This window comes from Harpia harpyja, chromosome 11, assembly GCF_026419915.1.
Source record: "Harpia harpyja isolate bHarHar1 chromosome 11, bHarHar1 primary haplotype, whole genome shotgun sequence".
NCBI classification, from domain to species: Eukaryota; Metazoa; Chordata; class Aves; order Accipitriformes; family Accipitridae; genus Harpia; species Harpia harpyja.
In genome coordinates this window covers 24,546,629-24,565,276 of record NC_068950.1, presented here as the reverse complement: position 1 = coordinate 24,565,276, position 18,648 = coordinate 24,546,629, and the positions used below count along the sequence as shown (strand labels likewise).

Below are 18,648 nucleotides of genomic sequence, written 5' to 3'. Positions count from 1 at the left end.
GTAGGGTGAGTTTCCCTATTAAGTAGGGAAAACAAAAAAGCCACATTTTAAAACTTGGTAGCAGTGGTGAAATTGCCTTCAGTAATACCCTTTTGGGTTTTTCTTGCTTTTCACAAGGTATTCAGCATGCACTTTCCGGTAACTATTTATGCAAAGGACTTGGCTACATAGGTGTTATTTGCTCCTCCTCTCTTAGAACTGTGCACTGCGTAAGCAGCTCATGAAATTTCTAAATCCCACCCTGTTTGCAGTACATGACAGGACAATAGCAAGCCTGGAGGAAGAGGCACTTGTGCAAGGCTCTGTGGCAGACCAACTGCAAGTCACTTCAGGATACGGAAGCCTGCTGAGGACCATAGCAAAGAGATGGTCCAGATCTCTTTCAATGATATGTCTGTTGGTTTTGTTCCTACAACTCCCATACCTGTTGGAGCATCTTGTATTTCCCATTCCTATGTTGTATCTTCTTTACTAGGACATATCCAGTTCAGAGAAAGCAGCCGGCATACGAGGAGACCCAGGCTTCTGCTAGGTGCAAGTCTGTCCTGCATACAAAGCACACAGGCCAGCAAGCTGAGTAAGGAATAAGGGGGGCTAGAAAAGACAAGGAAGATGGGAGAATCCTGCTGGGCCCCCAGGAAATATCTGTGTAAAATAATCTGGATTGGAAGTATCACATTTGAATCATATCTGAATGAGTCTCAGTGAGGTGAATGTCAGGGGAACTGCACAAATACATAGAGGGGGCTTTTATTAGCAATTTTCCCTCAGTCTGTCTAGAGACCCTAATATTGTCAAGGGGCATAAAGGCTGACATATTCACTTACATCAACATGAAAGCCTTTCTCAACAATACCAAAAAATGTGAACTGTCATAAGGAACAAACAGATTTCTTAAAATGTTCAGAGGGAGGAGCAGGTGAAGGGGGAAAGAAAAAAATTAGCTACCAAAAGATAACAAACTCAGTTTGAAATGGGTGGAAGTGCTTCCATGAATATCAAGGCCTTTGGACTGCCCCTAAATGCATCGTAATTGGATGAACACATTCATAGAATCATAGAATGGTTTGGGTTAGAAGCGACCTTAAAGATCATCTAGTTCCAACCCCCATGCCATGGCCAGAGGCACCTTCCACCGGACCAGGCTGCTCAAAGCCCCATCCAACCTGGCCTTGAACACTTCCAGGGATGGGGCATCCACAACCTCCCTGGGCAACTTGTTCCAGTGCCTCATCACCCTCACAGTGAAGAACTTCTTCCTTACATCTAATCTAAATCTACCCTCTTTAAGTTTAAAGCCATTACCCCTTGTCCTATCCCTACATGCCCTTGTAAAAAGTCCCTCTCCAGCTTTCTTGTAGGCCTCCTTTAGGTACTGGAAGGCTGCTATAAGGTGTCTCTGGAGCGTTCTCTTCTCCAGACTGAACAACCCCAATTCTCTCAGCCTGTCTTCATAGAAGAGGTGCTCCAGCCCTCTGATCATCTTCATGGCCCTCCTCTGGACTCGCTCCAACAGGTCCATGTCCTCCTTATGCTGGGGGCCCCAGAGCTGGGGTCTCACAAGAGTGGAGTAGAGGGGCCAAATCACCTCCCTCGATCTGCTGGTCATGCTTCTTTTGATGCAGCCCAGGATGTGATTGGCTTTCTGGGCTGCAAGCACACATTGCTGGGTCATGTTGAGCTTCTCGTCAACCAACACCCCCAAGTCCTTCTCCACAGAGCTGCTCTCAACCTACTCATCACCCAGCCTGTATTTGTGCTTGGGATTGCCCCAACCCATGTGCAGGACCTTGCACTTGGCCTTGTTGAACTTCATGAGGTTTACATGGGCCCACCTCTCAAGGTCTCTCTAGATGGCATCCCTTCCCTCCAGCATGTTGACTGCACCACACAGCTTGGTGTCATCAGCAAACTTGCTGAGGGTGCACTCAATCCCACTGTCTATGTCACTGACAAAGATGTTGAACAGCACCAGTCCCAATACTGACCCCTGAGGAATGCCATTTGTCACTGGTCTTTACTCAGACATCAAGCCATTGACCACAACTCTTTGAGTGCAACCATCCAGCCAATTCCTTATCCACTGAGTGGTCCATGTGTCAAATCCATGTCTCTCCAATTTAGAGACAAAGATGTCATGCATGAGTGTCAAGTGCTTTGCACAAGTCCAGGTAGATGATGTCAGTTGCTCTTCCCTTATCCAACAACACTGTAACCCCATCATAGAAGGCCACCAAATTTGTCAGGCACAATTTGCCCTTAGTGAAGCCATGTTGGCTGTCACCAACCACCACCTTATTTTCCATGTGCCTTAGCATAGTTTCCAGGAGGATCTGCTTCATGATCTTGCCAGGCACAGAGGTGAGACTGACTGGCCTGTAGTTCCCTGGGTCTTTCTTTTTTCCCTTTTTAAAAATGGGTGTTATATTTCCCCTTTTCCAGTCAGTGGAAACTTCACTGGACTGCCACAATTTCTCAAATATGATGGATCGTGGTTTAGTCACTTCATCCGCCATTTCCCTCAGGACCTGCGGAGGCATCTCATCAGGTCCCATGGACTTGTGCACTTTCAGGTTCCTTAGATGGTCTCGAATCTGATCTTCTCCTACAGCGGGTGGTTCTTCATTCTCCCAGTCCCTGCCTTTGCCTTCTGTGACCTGGGTGGTGTGGCTGGAGCACTTGCCAGTGAAGACTGAGGCAAAAAAATCATGGAGTACCTCAGCCTTGTCCATGTCCCAGGTAACCAGGTCTCCCGTTTCCTTCCAGAGAGGGCCCCCATTTTCCCTAATCTTCCTTTTATCACCAATGTACCTATCGCTTTTCTTGTTGCCCTTGACGTCCCTGGCCAGATTTAATTCTACCAGGGCTTTAGCTTTCCTAACTTGATCCCTGGCTGCTCAGACAATTTCTCTGTATGCCTCCCAGGCTACCTGTCCTTGCTTCCACTCTCTGTAGGCTTTTTGTGTTTGACTTTGTCCAGGAGCTCCTTGTTCATCCATGCAGGCCTCCTGGCATTTTTGCCTGACTTCCTTTTTGTTGGGATGCATCAGTCCTGAGCTTGAAGAAGGTGAATCCTTGACCAGCTTTCTTGGGCCCCTCTTCCCTTCAGGGCTTTATCACATGGTACTCTACCAAGTAGATCATGGTACTCTACCAAGCAGATCCCTGAAGAGGCCAAAGTCTGCTCTCCTGAAATCCAGGGTAGCGAGGTTGCTGTGGGCCCTCTTCGCTGCCCTAAGGATCTGAACTCCACCATTTCATGGTCACTGCAGCCCAGGCTGCCCTTGAGCTTCACACTCCCCACCAGCCCCTCCTTGTTGGTGAGAACAAGGTCCAGCATAGCTCTCTACCACTTGGAGAAGGAAGTTATCATCAACACATTCCAGGGACCTCCTGGATTGCTTATGCCCTGCTGTGTTGTCCCTGCAACAGATATCAGGGTAATTGAAGTCCCCCATGCGGACCAGGGCTTGTGATTGTGAGGCTGCTCCTATCCGTCTATAGAGGCCCTCATCCGCTCGGTCTTCCTGGTCGGGTGGCCTGTAGCAGACCCCCGCTATAATGTCACCTGTCCCTGCCCTCCCTTTAATCCTGACCCATAAGCTCTCGATCAGCTCCTCATCCATCACATTGCATTGCAGTAAGACACAGTTATAAGGGTATGCATGGGATGACTGGAAGTAAATGGTTAAGTCTACAGACTCCTCCCAATTCCACAAAATATACCACCTTTGAAAAGAAAAAAAAAACCCAACAGTATAACAGTGACTGCAAATTGAGAAGCACTTTTTTTTTTTTTAATGCAGTTCTAGGCAATAAAAATAGACTGACCTTCCAAAGTTGCAAGGCTGACCTTTACAGTGGGGTACAGTTAATGACTTCGGTGTTGAGAAGCTTGGAGCAACTGTGCCAGGTATTCTGCAATATAAAGCAACGGTAAGGGCTCTCTAGTGACAGCAGTTCAGATGACAGTATGCTTCAAAACAAGGGGGTTGTTTGTTCGGTTTTGTTGTTTTTGGTTTTTTTTAAACCACCTTACCTCTTGGTCAAAGACAGATCCCCCGAGTTTGTAATCTTGTCCACATACTATATATAGCACTTAAACCCCAGCTGACATCATGTTTTTTCTACAGCGCAGCCTATCAGAAAGGAGTTGGCTGCCTGGCCGCTCTGCGCCCGCGACGCGGCGGGAGGCAGCGGGCTCCTGCCCGCGCCGGCCCGAGGCAGCAAGGCGGGAACGCTGAGGAAGCCCCCCGGAGCGGCGTTTCCATCACGGCAAGGAGCGGCTGGGCCCAACGGCGTCAGCCCGGCTACTTCAGGCAGCCGTTAAAGTCACATTTTCCTCAGCGGAATGCCCGTTAAATCGCACAGAGCTTTGGTTTCAGGTGCCTGAGCCCCCTCGGTGGGAGGTCTCTCGTGCTGGTACGCACAAGCCGTGTGTAAAGGCGCTGGTGGGGGCTATGGCTGTAAAAGCAGGGGCAGAAGATCAGGTAGCACCACGTTGCGTTCCCCGAAAGCCCTGGGGTGCTCCCGGGCCCGGACTCGCGGAGAGCTCGGCCCGCTCGCAGCCGCGACAGCGCCGGCGACAGGGGTCGCTTCTGAGGTAACCTCTCCCCTCACGGCTCGCTCCCCGGGGCGGGGCGGAGAGGAGACGGGAGGGGAGGGGCGGGGCGGGGCGGGGCGGGGCAGACCCAGCCGGCCCGGCCCGGCCCGGCCCGGCCGCCCGCACCGCTGCCGGGGCGGGCCCTGCGCTCTCGCGGGAGCTGCGCCGGCGCCGCCCGTCTCCGTGCGCGGCCGCGGCGGAACCAATAAAGTTTGTTTCAAAAAAAGCGAGAAAAGGGGAGGAAAAAAAAAGCGGTTCCGCCGAGTCTGTCGTGGCTGCTGGCGAGTGCGTGAGTGACTGCCCGCCCGGCCAGCCCGGGGCCGCAGCAGCAGGCGAGGGCGGACGGGCTGCTCCAGCCCCGGCCCCGGCTGCGCTCGGCCTCGGCAGCCGTCACCCTCAGCGGGGAGCTGCGCCTCCGCCGCTCTCCGGGCCCGCTCGTGAGTATGGTGGGACGGCTGAGGCGGGCACCGCTTCCCACAGAGGCAGGGTGGTGATAAGGGGCCTGGCGGTGACTCCCGGCAGCACCGGGGCGAGCGGGGAGAGTGACAGGTGTCAGGCTCCCCCCCCCCCCCCCGGGGGGGCGGCTCGGGCCGGGGGCATCTCCGCGGCTCTGGCTGCGGGCCGGGCCGCGCTGTGGGACGAGGAGCTGGTCTGCGGTGCTGCCGGCGGCAGTCCACGGCCAGGGGAGGGCTGGGTGCCTCCTGACAGCTCCCTCATACCCTCCTCCCCCTCCTCCCTGCCCTGCAGCGCTTCGTCCCCTTATTTCCCCGGGGCCGGGGAACATGTAAGCGAGACGGGCAGCGTGAGGCGTTCCCAAACAGACGCCGTCCTCCCGGGGGTCGCCGCTGACCTGTGGGTTTTTGTTTGTGTTCCCTCACGGCAGGGCTTGCTTCTCCCTCCCCGAAGTGAGTCGCCTGGCGCGGCAGGAGCGCCGGGCAGACGGCCGCAGCCATGCTGAGCGGTAAGGAGACGCGGCTGCTGCACCTCAGCGAGATGGAGAAGCTGGACAAAACCCTCTTCAGGCTGGAGCAAGGTAGGTCGGGGGCGGCGGGCTGCGGCCACCTCAACCTCCTCCTCCTGCTCCTCCTCGGCGGGGAGCCCCCAGGGCCGGGTGAGCGGGAAATGGCCGGGCGGGCACTCGCCACCTTCTTCGGGCGGCAATGGAAAGGGAGCTCAGCCTGCGGTGGTGGTGTTCTTTTCTTCCTTACTTTTTTCCATGTTCTAATGTGAAACAATTCCTGACATACTTGTTTCCACTGCAGAGCTCTATGGGCTCCAGTTGCGGTCCAGTCTGTCTCATAAAATGCTTGAGAAATGAGGAGTAGATCGGCTAGGAGCCATCAGTCTTCATGGGAATGAAGTGTGAAGCATTTTTTAGACAGGCCCTGCAGAACAGGACCTCTCCTTTTATAACCTGTACTTCAGTGACCCGAAAAAGTCCTCATAAGTCAAGCTCTCTAGTATTTATCTGCAACGTGTTATGCAGCACCCCATCTTTAATATTATAATTTTGAAACGTATCAGTAATACTAACATTTTGCAAAGTCTGAGGTAATGTTTCAGAATATGGGATCTTTAGCTCCTCCTAAATCCTATCTTGCCTGTCAGATTTCTTATAGCTGTGCTATGTTAGTATTGTGGCTGCATACTTCTAAGAATTTGACGTTATTTCTCTCTGAAAGTGTTTTAAGTCTATTTGCAAAAAAAACCCCAAACCCAATCAAAACAAACAAACAAACCCCAAAAACAAACCAAACAAAAAACCACCCCACTAATTCATCCACTATTATGCCGGTCAGCAAATTCAGACTATAAAACTAAAGCCACTGTCTTTAGAAACAACTTCTAATGATGCAGCAGTTCTTATTACTCATGAAATTTTGTGGGGTTTATTGCTTTATGTTACTGATCTAAGAACCTGATATCAAAGTGGTTTAGTAGAGGAGCAAGATTTTGGTTCTTGAGAATAATAATTCTCTTCAACTATACTGATTTCAAAATTTTCTGACAATCTAGTCTAAGAAAATGTCAGTAGTGAAGAAGTGCAGAGTTGACTTTAACCTCCATTTTTAACTCATCCTTCCAGCTGTGTAAATTTTGTTGGAAGGAGTCACACAGAAGTGCATGGCTATCAAACATTCAGAGTGCCTCTGCTGCTAGCAGTCTCTGAGAGGGCATAGCTAATTTTGAGCACAGCATTCCTGATGTCAGTATAACTGTTACAGGAAATAAGATATCGATGGCATATATCCCTGTGCTCTAATTTTAGTAATCCCTGTAATAAATGTCAGGACAGTACTGGGGAGAGTGTATTTAACCTTCCAAAAGTGATTGATTTTTTTTTTTTTTTTAATCAAATGAGCTTCATTTTACCTGACAGACATTCAGATTGTAAACTCACTGCTTTACATGGTGGGTTTTGGTGCAGTGGTGATTATGTTAATACGAGAAACTGTGAGCTTGGTGAGTCTTGCATTTAGATGTATTCAGACATTGAATTCTGGTATTAGAATCCCCATGATTCTACATAATAAGCAAGTGGCTTTTTTTCAACTTAAGATACTGGAACTTCATATTCGGGTTTTTTTACACTTTTAATTCATTATCTGTGTATTAATAACTTTCTCTTTTTACAAATAGTCAGGTTTCTTTTACTCCCAATTTTGTAGACTGCTAGGGCTAGTAGGTGTTTTACTACAGTTAACTACACGACTGGCACGTAATTTAGTAAAAGTTATTGTGCAAGCACTTATACCTGTTTCAGTCACTTGGAAGGACCTTGTAATTAGCCATGCACATGATGGTGGCCCTCAAACCTGCAAGTGGAAACCTATTCTGAAACCTGTTGACTGAATTTTTCATATGCAACTGAACAGACTACAGTATGGTTTTAGGTCCTAATATTTTAACTTAATTTTGTTCTCATTATCATGGGCATCTTAAGCCTAAATACTGTTCTTTTCTCTGTGTGTGTGACCTGCAGCCTGTATGCAAACTCCCTTTGGTTTGTTGAGCGCTCTGAATGTTTAACAATTTGTTTGTACATTGCAGGTTACACACAAGTATATATAATTTTACAGTTAAAAGCATAAGGAATTTAGCATTGTTTAGTGAACCCTCAATGGAGAATGAAGGGATTTGAAATATTTCTGGTTTGAAATGTGTTCCTAATTTTTTGTCAGATGTTTTCACGGGTCAGCTTAGTATATAGACTTGGTAAACCTAAATACTTAAATACTACGTAATCCAAAATCTGCATAAAATTGTATGTAGTCTGCTGATCATGGTGTTTTGCTGTATTTTGTTTTTAAGACATTTTATATAGCAAAGAGGAGAAAATTGGAAAGGGGATGAACAGTGCCATATAAGTAAAGGAAAAGGACTATATATAAAGTGTGCAAAGAACGACATTAAGAAAGTAGGGAGAGATGATGCTGTAGAATTATACCATTCTGCTGAAATTCTTGGCAGATATGGTGGTGTACTTTCTTCTTAACGTAATATCAAATTGTGATTTGTAATTACAGAATAGAAACATCTAGTCTGTCTAATAAAGTGATTTTATCTTTTTTCTTGAGGTTTTGAACTACAGTTCCGATTGGGCCCAACTCTTCAAGGCAAGCCTGTTACCGTGTACACAAATTATCCAGCTTCTGGAGAAGTATTTGATCGCCACAAGTTCAGGACGCTGTCATGGCACAATCCCACAGGAAAAGAAGATGACTCTGACAAATACTGCAAGCTAGATCTCCAAATTTCTGGGTCATACCAGTACTATTTCAGTCTTGGGTAAGTGAAATTCTATACTTATAGCCAAATGCAGTCTGCTACCTTAGTCTACATTTTAACCTGAAGAAATCACTGTTAAGACTGAAAACATTTTTTTCTATGCGTTTTTCAAATTGCAACCGTGGGGCCTATCTGAATCTGCTAATGAAAGACAGTACCTGTGGTGGTTGTTTAATACTTTCTGATGCAAAGATATTCTGGGGAATGTACAGAACAAAGTTGATTAATTTTCTGTGAATGTTGGAAAGGCAAGTGATTTTTACAAGTTTTCAAAGTCATCAGCATTCTGAGTATCTGATCCTTCATTGACTTTGAAGGTTCTTTTCTGTTTTTCTAACACAGAGGTTCTGGCATTCTTCATGTTCTTTATTTCCTCCTTTGTTTCAACAGGACAAGTGCAGAAGAGAATGCCAGTATCTGTAATGATTGTACTCTGGTATTCTGAGTTTCTGGAAAATGGGTGGTTAAATTCCCTCAGGCTTAAAAGGGCATTTAGCTCGGGTATCTTCCTGAGAATGGTGCTCCAAGTGGAGATCTCTGTATAAAAGATGGGCAGTCATGCTTTCTTTGTTTCTGTCTATATCCTAAAAGGGGGAACCAGTACTCTGTCTCAGAAAGTAACAAAGGTATCTCAGTTTTGCAGACAGTTTAAAGCTCTGCATCCCAATTGTATTCTTGCAAGTCCAGTAGAGAGATGATGCCTAAGAGATGAACATCTCTTCAGTGTTCCCTATTTTCTTCAGGTGCCCTGCAGTCCTGTTCCCCACCTCCCCCCAACCTCTGTACTGGGCTACTGTGTTGTTGAAATAGCTTGTGCTTGTTGGATTCTCTTTCTGAAACTGATTGGTACAATGAGTGTTTACTATGCCAATGAAAATTAATTTTTCCTAGAAATGAAAAAAGTGGTGGAGGTTACATAGTCGTGGATCCTATTTTACATGTTGGAGCTGATAATCATGTGCTACCTTTGGATTGTGTTACACTCCAGACGTTCCTTGCTAAGTGTCTGGGACCATTTCATGAATGGGAAGATAGGCTTAAAGTTGCAAAAGAAACAGGTAATGCCAATACACATATTAAAGGATATATATTTTTGTCTTACGATCAAAACCCAAAGTTACACTGAAGAGCTTCAGTGTGAACACCTCATTTATTCTTTATTTTGTAGACTAAATATTTTCCACTATATTCAATTTAGTTAATAGATTAAGTCAGTGAAATGATTAAAATATTTGCAGAAGTGCGAAAACGCAGGGATTTCGTAATATGGGAAACCACTTTTGTTTATTGTTTTGATTTCAGATAGACTTGGAAGTTTGTAGAACTGACGGGGTGATTTTTAAAGCTTGTGTTATGTAGAATTTCAAGGGGAAGATTCAGATTAGTTTACACTGGTTATTCCAAACACTAGCTTTAAGTACGTGTTATAACTGCTACTTATTATGCTTCTTTCAATTAACTTTGACTGAAATTTGTTCTTCTTATTAAATGGCTTCTTACTATGTAGGTTACAACATGATTCATTTTACACCACTGCAGAAGCTTGGACTGTCTAGATCATGTTATTCACTGGCTGATCAGTTAGAAGTAAATCCTGAATTTTCAAGCCATAATAAAAAGTGCACTTGGAGTGATATAGGAGCTCTTGTGGAAAAATTGAAAAATGAATGGAATATGCTTTGCATCACAGATGTAGTCTACAATCATACTGGTATGATTTTTGTGTGTGTTAATAACAAGATTGGTCCTATAATTATATTTCATTGTTTGCCTTAACTTTTCCCCCTTGAACCCATCTTTTAGTAGCTGTTTTAAGGAACTTAGTTGCTTCTCTCTTTGAATCTCTCAGATCCAGGACAACTCTTTATGATTATAACTGATATGTCTCCATAACAGATGTCAAAGAATTTAGTATTGTTACTGAAGGAGTGAATAGAGCCCTTCTTAGAGAGAATTAATGAACTGTGCATGCGTCTGTATTTTTATAATATGCTTATTTTCATGATCTGCTCTGTGTAGCTCCCAAGTAAATGAATGGAATCTGTATTATTAATTACTGGGTAAACATAAACTGAGTACTGTCTTGTTAAACAGGGTATTATTCTTGTAGCTGCTTAAAAGTAACTGCTCTAATTTGGATCTAGCATGCAGACAGCAAACAGAATAGGGACAAGAGGCTAGGATTAAGCAAAGGAGGAAATGTTACAGCTCAGTCTGTGGGAAAAGGAAAAAAAGAGATAGCTTTGTGTTTGGGGGGGAGTTTTTTAAGCATAGATATGCCAATGCATTGAAGGCTTTACTTCTCTTAATTGCTTGAGGGACAGTGGGTTTTCTTCAGTATGATCTGATGAAATTTAAATTATAGTACTTCTTCATTTGTAATTTTGCTGATTATTTAGATAACAAGTTTACTTTGATTATAATGCAGTTTTCATCTTAAGCTGTAATCCTAAAGATCATAATAACTAGCATTCTCATAGCAAAGAGTACAACAAATGGTTATTTATGTTGATGTTAGAGTCCTTTGAGGCTTAAAAAAACCCCTAACCACAGATATCTGTGAATTTGAAGCTTTATTTGCTTTGCTACTTTGGCATTGACTGCTGCCAAGCATTCCTATCCAATCAGTCTGCAATGTAGTGTAGGCACTGTTGTTTGCCCTGTTTGTTGAGAAGTTACTAAGTGTAGTTATTGGCTATGTGTCTGAGGGAACTAGGCTTTTAAACATTCTCCCAATTTCGGATAAAAAATTTCATGTACTTAATCAACTGCAAGTCCAGTTTCTCTCACACATGCTCGAGATCCTGTCATCTTTTTACTGTGTATATTTGCATGCTACCAAGGAGAATGTTTTTATGGACAGAAATACCCAACTCTAAACTAATTATTAGACTCCAAAATAGATGTAAGAAGAAAAATGTCACATTACTTAGCTATGTTTGTGAAAGGACTTTTTCAGGTTACATTCAGAGTTCAAAGTAATCTTCATTGGGATGGATGACTAAACAATTATACTATGGTGAAAGGATGTTTAGAAGTGTCTTCTAACAGGATAGAAATAGTCAGATGACTATGGTCCTGACTTACATCAGTAAGCAAGGTATACTTGATGGCTTTGTTTCTTGCTTTCAAACTTTTAAACTCGATTTCTGCCTGCCCCTTTGTTGTTTATAATCAAAACCTTTTGATTGACAACTGAGTCCAAACTTTGTTAAATGCCAAATTTAGCATAAGCAGAAAGATATGTGTAGATAAATGTCTGAATAAGCAATAATGTAGTATATGCCTGTGGAACTTTTGGGGGGGCTTTTGAAATAAGAAAATAGGCAAATAGTTTTTGGGGTTCTTTTTGTCTGGATCTTGATTAGATGGAAATTTAACTTTTTTTTTTTGTATTTTAATTGAACAGCAATTTCTAGTAGTTAAATTAGTTCATTCCTACACATTAGGGTGATTTAATTGTAAAACATGTTTCGTAGACCCATTTGAATATAAGACACAAAATGTGTAGTCAGTTATTTTGAGCAGATTATGGATACTTGCATATCGTTATTAATTCTGCAGCATGTCTGCATTAAAAGCTTAAATTGTCTCACAGTAAATCCTCTAATGCTGGTAATTCTAACAGCTCATGACCCCTCAGCTTACCATGGTTTTATCCATTGGTGGTTTCTGCTTTCTAGCTGAGACCACTGTATAAAAGCGGCAATGCTTCCCCTGTGTTCCTGCTGTGAAGTCAGACCACTCACTCTCAATATTAAGCGGTTAGGCTAAGGTGTTTGGTTTTTACACTGGCATGGAGAATGGACTGCTTGCACAGTAGAGAATGGTGGGAATCGTTTTTTTTAATGTTAATGTCTGTTAGGCTCTAATGAACGCCAGTGTCTATGGCCTGACTTTAAAAGTAAAGTAGATGCATGTGCTAATGTTAAATATAGATGCACCTTTGGCATGTTAGCAGGAGTATCATAGATAAACTTGCAAACCCTGCCTGGTAACTGGGTAGATGTGCCCTTTTTGGGCTGCCATTTCCTTCAGGGTGTTCAAACACCCTCAAATAAGAAATACTGTGTTCACTGGCATTTACTTTTCACCAGGAGATAGAAAAAGGAGAGTTGGTTTTTTATTTTCTGAGCTTTCAGTGGCTGTAGTAACTCATACAAAGTAATAAAAATAAACTGAAATAAATTATATCTTTATCTTTCAGAAGAGGCCACTATTGTCTAATTGCAATTTAACACTTGAGTAAATCCTGCTTCCAAGCACTTGACTAATCACATCAAACACCACCTTTTTCTCAGCTTTATAAAGGGGAGAAAAAAAATAAAGAAGTCTTGGGCAGTGAGCATCACTACTAAATATTAAGTTTGTGTTTAATTTGTATAACAATGGATTAGTCCTTTGAAAAATGTGAAATTATTTTCTTAAACAAGAACGTAATGAATTTTAGAAATATCTTTCTGTAATTCCTCATCTTAATATTTCCATATTTTTATAGTTATGTGTATTTTCTCCCTTGCTGTAACAAATGTAATCACAAGTGATGTTTTGGCTAAATTTTTTTCTGCAGAATTAGATTTCTTTTGGTGTTATGTTGTGAATCATTGGAGCTTACTTTCTGATCAGAAAACATCATTCTGTTCCGCACCAGAATTAGTGGAAGACCTGTTGACTTGGTTTTTTTTTTTTGCATGTTAACACCTTAGATTTAAATGATATATTGTCTTTTTAGAATTACTTGTATTTACTCATGAAAATCCTTTGTAGTAAATCATGGTTCTTGCTAGATGAATAGAGTAAGCTAGTTGTGATTTTTGAAAAAAAAATATTTTTTTCAGAAGTAGTATATATATTAAAAAAAAAAAAGGGCAGGGGGGAAGGGCATGATCTGGTTGGCCTAGAACAGCCTTTAACAGCCCAAGTTTATTATTGCTTTATGTAACTTTAAAGTAAGTGTGGTGTTTTCAGTTGTAGGTGGCATTTAAACTATGAAGATCTTAATTTTCACAAATGGTTTGACCTTATAAACATGGAATTTTGCCATGTTCATAATGGTCTTGAGATATAATGTAAGAGGGTGCTCAAAAGAGCTTTCATACTATAGACTGAGGGAGTACGCTCTTTTCTTTCCCTTTGACATTTTTGTTTGAACTTCTTTGAACTAAAACTTGGGTTTTAGGTGTTAATTGTTCCAGTATAATTTAGGACATGTTAATGGCTCTTTCTTCATGTTTCCAATATAATAATTTGTTATATATTTTCCCTTGTGTGAAGTACTACTTCTATTTTCCTCTGCTTTTCTAAAACAAAATAAGACACGTTCTATGAGAAATGACTTTAAAAAAACTTGTAAAACCTGAGTAAAAATTTGTTCTTATGCATTCTGTGCTTTTTTTTTTTACGTTTACTTTTTTAATTGCAGACATTCATTCAAAAGAATATATGAAAATTTATTTTTGGTTAAACTGTGTTTAGGACAGTTCCAAAAATGGAAAAAAATTAATTCTTGAGGATTTTTTTCTTCATTGTCATACTTCCAAAATCAAAATTCTCTCCACTATATATGTATGTACTCATACTGCTGCATGCACACTACTGTCTATATTAGAATATTACATCCATTTTCTAGTGAAGGCTCCTTACCTTCTCTGAGTTAATTCTTAATGTTCAGCATTTCTTTTGGTGCTTGTTGATGCTACAGGGGAATTTTAGAAAATAGACACAATAGAGTGTAGTGTTTGATCTGAACTAGCGTTCCGTTTGCATGCACCGGACAGCGCACTCATCTTCCTGTGTAAGGCTCAGTGGCATCAATTCCCACCACTCTGCTTCTTATAATGTACACAACAGTGTCACAGCTAATCCTTTCTTAAAAGCCCATTTAACTACATTTTTTCATTAATTATTTTTTGGGCAGTGTCTGTGCACTCTTGTTCTCTGGCTGTGTGTGTAGCATCTGATAGGGTTAAGAATATTAAAAAATAAACTGCTTAGGCCATCTTAAATCTTGGTTTGGGATGTATGTTTGGCTTTCAAAAGACAAAGAAAATTTCATGTCCATTATTTGATGTATTTCCTGCAATGAAAATGTGATTTTTTAAAAATTTTTTTTTTAGTGTTTTAGAATTGGTGGTACTATTGCATATTTTTATGTAACTAACAAAAAGTTTCTCCACAGTCTCTGCACCTGTATTTGTTGCAAAACAAATGGCTATCAGTAATGCATACCTATGCATAAGACGTGATTTTCTATTGGCATGGAAAACTTTAGTTGAAATGTGAACTAACTATACGTGCCGTAGTACCATAACTTCTTGGTGTTAAGACATTTGCAAAAAAACCCTAAGTGTTCAGTTTGTGTACTTACTGTTTGGTTTTGGGTTTTGTTTTTTTTTTCCCCTTTCCCTTTCTTGAATAAGCTACTAACAGTGAGTGGCTCAGGATGCATCCAGAATGTGGCTATAACCTTGTAAATTCTCCTCACCTGAAGCCAGCTTGGGTCTTGGATAGAGCTCTGTGGCACTTGACCTGTATGGTGGCTGATGGAAAGTATGCTGCTAAAGGGATCCCCTCCTTGATTGAAAATGATCATCACCTGAATGTAAGTGAATGAGAACTAAATATAAGCTAATGAACACTATAAATAGCTGAAAAAAACTTTAATATTTCTAAGGTTGTGGAAATGCACAAAAAATGGTGTATACTTTGCAGATACATTTAATGAAATAACCCTTTGCTCTCTAAATTATTTTTTCAGAACAATTCATAGGAGCACTTAGCTTTTTCTTAATTATTTTAATCATCAACATTATTCACTAACATAATTTTTATTTTTACAGTGTATCCGTAAATTAATTTGGGAAGATGTATATCCAAAAATTAAACTATGGGAATTTTTCCAAGTGGATGTTAATAAAGCTGTGCAGCAATTTAAAAGCCTCCTAACTCAAGGTAAAAGAAGAGTATGTTGCTGAAGCATGTGGATTATATATTTATAGTTCAAGAAACTTATAGGTAAACGTAACAGTAAGCTGGAAAACAAAATAATCCCATTTTTTGCTGTGTGAGAAATCTACTGTGCTGATTTAAGCATACAAGAATGCTTTGAGGCTAGTAAAGCCTTTAAAGGCTTTCCTTTATCTACCCATATTTTGCTTATGCTAGAATTATAAAAGTTGTATGCCTTTTAAATGTAATTCCTATTTTTACTTTATGAATACTCTTTTCTATCTTGTTCTTAGGCAAAGTGAGCACTAAATCTGATCCAAATGAACATCTTCAAATAATTCAGGACCCTGATTATAGACGATTTGGCTGTACTGTAGATATGAATATAGCATTAGCAACATTCATACCACACAGGTATTGTATTATTGATTACAAGTTAAAATCACAAGTGAAGTTAAGTTTGCAAAACCAAATAAGTAAAATTCTTTTCAGAGATGGGAAAAATTAATTTTTTCCTTCCTTTTAGTTAAGTATACTGCATGTTTTAAAAATAAATTATTCTAATTGTCCTCTGCTTTTAATGTCCTCCTGATAAGCAATGGACCAGCTGCAATAGAAGAATGTTGTAACTGGTTTCGCAAGAGGATTGAGGAACTAAATGCTGAACAGTACAGGCAAACTAATCACCATCAAGAGCAGGTCTTATAATTACTATGTTTTAATGCTGAATTGTTTTAAATTGCAAATAAATGCAGGCATTTCAATAATGCATAATTAAATTACTTCTAGGCTGTCAATTGTCTTGTGGGGACTGTGGTTTATGAACGACTGGCTGGTGATGGTCCTAAGCTGGGTCCTATCAGTAGAAAAAATCCTTTAGTTACCAGGTATATTTTTTTGGTTTTTTTTGTTTGGAAACTTAGAATCTATCCAGGGAAAGTGAGTTCAAAGTTCACTAAAAGTATACATTATGTAGAAGTGTATGTTTCCTTTCCCATGGACAAATGCCACTTAATGAATTGACTGTCTTTTTTAAGCAATGATGATAACTGTTTAATAAACAAATGTGATCAGAGAGCATGAAACAATACTCAGAGCATGTTGAAGCCTTACATAGTGCAAATTGCTCTTGTAGGTGGAAGAGGGGTGAACTAGGAAAGCTTACACCTTTCAAGTTTGATGTACTTGATGCCACTCGTATCTGAAGAGCTAGGGCTTTAATCTTACATTACCAGCTGACACCAAGATAGTGGCAACACCTGTCCTTTTTTCCTTCAAGGCATGCTAAGAAATAGAAAACTCCCCATCATTTATAGTCTAGCAGCTGCTTTTTTTATATATGTTTTATCTACAAGCCAGTTTATAGCAGATATTTTAGTTTCAAAGACAACAAATTTCAGCTTATGTGGGTTTTGTTTTTTTTTTTTTTTTAATTGCCTATCTATTCCATAGGTATTTTACTTACCCATTCAAAGAGCTGACTGTGGAGGAAGAAGAAACTATGATACATCAGGCAGATAAAGCTTGTTATTTCATGGCTCATAATGGTTGGGTTATGGGAGATGATCCTCTTAGAAACTTTGCGGAACCAGGTTTGTAAAAGAACTTTGAATCATCTTACAAACCTTTTGATATTCTAGCCAAAGCAAAAAGGATTTTATTTGATCTATCTTTTTTCAAGATTTATTCCTATGAAGCTGCAGAATAGCAGATACTCAGTTTATAGCACTTTTCCATTCAGTGTACAGATCAACTGTAAGAACTGGGATGTGAGGTACAGTTTTGCAAGACTTGAGGGAAATTACCAGCTTTCTGCCACTGAAATGAGGACATCCTGCCTCCCCTCTTTTGTCATTGTCTTTGCTTACTTTGTACTTTGTTCCAACACCACTCCTTGTTGGCATTTCCCTAAGACGATGTATTAGTGAGCAAAAACTGGATCCTTGAAAGGTCCAGTGAGTGGCAGTCAGGCAGTCAAGAGACAACCCAGTTAATTCAAATTAAGTATGCAGATCACTCGTGAAGGAAAGATAGGGTATGAAATCACCATGCACTGAAATATTGTATTCTAACTCCTTTGGGTACAGCATTGATATCCAATAAAAGCAAGGTTGACAACTCTTGTTTTCAGAGTAGTCATTCACTTTGTAAACTGAATCAAAGAAAGGCCAGTTTAATTCTAAGAGTTTGTCGAGTCTGCTCTAGAAGCTAATCTGGTTGATACGCCAGGGTGATCTGGAGTTAGCAGACACCTCGTTTCTGCAAAATAGTCTACAGCCCTTTCACTGCTTTTTATTTACTTTTTTTTTGTTTTGCAAGGATGAAGATAATACGTGTTTCAAGGGTTGTTGTGTTCAGCTGCCTTTCAGCCAACTGCCCTTGCTTTTGGGCAGACTGTTGTATTTTTAGCTTCAGTCATTGGCTTTAGTTAGCATACCTAACTTCCATTACTGAGTTTTCTCTATTAGTTTGTCTACAGCCTTTTGAGTGCTTTATAGTTGTGTTATACCTTTGTTTTATGCCACACATTATTTCAACTGAGAACGCGGTGTGAAAAGATGATACATAAGGGCACAAATATAGGAATTGCAAAACAAATGCAGCCAGTTCTGTAAATGGCCCTTAAAAGAATCATGATGTACATCCAAAGAAAGCCAATTTTTCTGTCCATATAGTTATGTTGCCATTAGTGAAGGTAAAAGGTAGGCTGTGCTTAAGTGAATGGTTTTGGAAGTAGTGGTGACTTAAAATCCCTGCTCTTACTAGCTGCATACTCTTGTTGTGCGTCGTTCATTGTGTAGTCCCAATCACTTAGGTGTCCATAAAGTGAGCTGTAGGAAATTAGTCTGGCTGAAAAATAATCTCTTTGCTAAAGTAGGATTACTTTTCAGCTGAACAAGTTTCCTGATCCAATTCAAGGTTCAACAACTAAAATAACTGTGGTGATGCATCAGTATAGCTGGTCTAGGAGTAGCAGAAAGCAATGGAGTAGCTATGTCTTACCCATCCTGAGTGGTGCTGACCCTGTTCATGCTTTGATCAGGTTTAGGTAAGATGAATACAAATAGACCTTCAGAAGACTGATGGCTCAAAGATAATTGTATTTCTCTTATGTGGTGTCTGATTATTGACAATTCCTTGGTCGTGCCTGGATATTACGTGTTGCAAATAGTGTGGTTTTTTTTTTTTTTAATTATATTACTGCCATTGTCAAATACATGATTTATATAGGACAGAAGTCACTTTTTTAGATATGGCTGATTATTTAAGTCTTTGTCACAGTTAAATCTCTTGTCAGTATATTCTGT

At 41.1% G+C, this 18,648-nt stretch overlaps 1 protein-coding gene and 1 long non-coding RNA gene across 5 annotated transcripts in view; one reads left to right on the top strand and one right to left on the bottom strand.

Annotated features, from left to right (window-relative positions):
• Nucleotides 1–269: 269 nt before the first annotated feature.
• Nucleotides 270–4,358, bottom strand: LOC128148051 (uncharacterized). The gene is made up of 3 exons (XR_008237176.1): nucleotides 4,040–4,358; nucleotides 3,832–3,918; nucleotides 270–545 (listed from the first exon to the last, which is right to left on the bottom strand). It is a non-coding gene; the product is annotated as an uncharacterized LOC128148051 (long non-coding RNA).
• A 165-nt stretch (nucleotides 4,359–4,523) lies between these two features.
• AGL (amylo-alpha-1, 6-glucosidase, 4-alpha-glucanotransferase) overlaps nucleotides 4,524–18,648 on the top strand; it is a 39,731-nt gene continuing 25,606 nt past the window's right edge. The window contains exons 1-11 of one of the 4 annotated variants that reach the window (XM_052801445.1): nucleotides 4,524–4,603; nucleotides 5,487–5,636; nucleotides 8,182–8,392; nucleotides 9,284–9,450; nucleotides 9,900–10,103; nucleotides 14,812–14,993; nucleotides 15,232–15,343; nucleotides 15,634–15,754; nucleotides 15,937–16,039; nucleotides 16,130–16,227; nucleotides 16,793–16,932. In XM_052801445.1, coding sequence (XP_052657405.1) covers nucleotides 5,555–5,636; nucleotides 8,182–8,392; nucleotides 9,284–9,450; nucleotides 9,900–10,103; nucleotides 14,812–14,993; nucleotides 15,232–15,343; nucleotides 15,634–15,754; nucleotides 15,937–16,039; nucleotides 16,130–16,227; nucleotides 16,793–16,932 — 1,420 coding nt within the window. In that variant the 5' untranslated portion in view covers nucleotides 4,524–4,603; nucleotides 5,487–5,554. Of the gene's footprint in view, nucleotides 4,604–4,879; nucleotides 5,041–5,213; nucleotides 5,388–5,486; nucleotides 5,637–8,181; nucleotides 8,393–9,283; nucleotides 9,451–9,899; nucleotides 10,104–14,811; nucleotides 14,994–15,231; nucleotides 15,344–15,633; nucleotides 15,755–15,936; nucleotides 16,040–16,129; nucleotides 16,228–16,792; nucleotides 16,933–18,648 lie in introns of those variants that run through there. The other 3 variants (XM_052801444.1, XM_052801443.1, XM_052801442.1) reach the window with 3 other exon arrangements.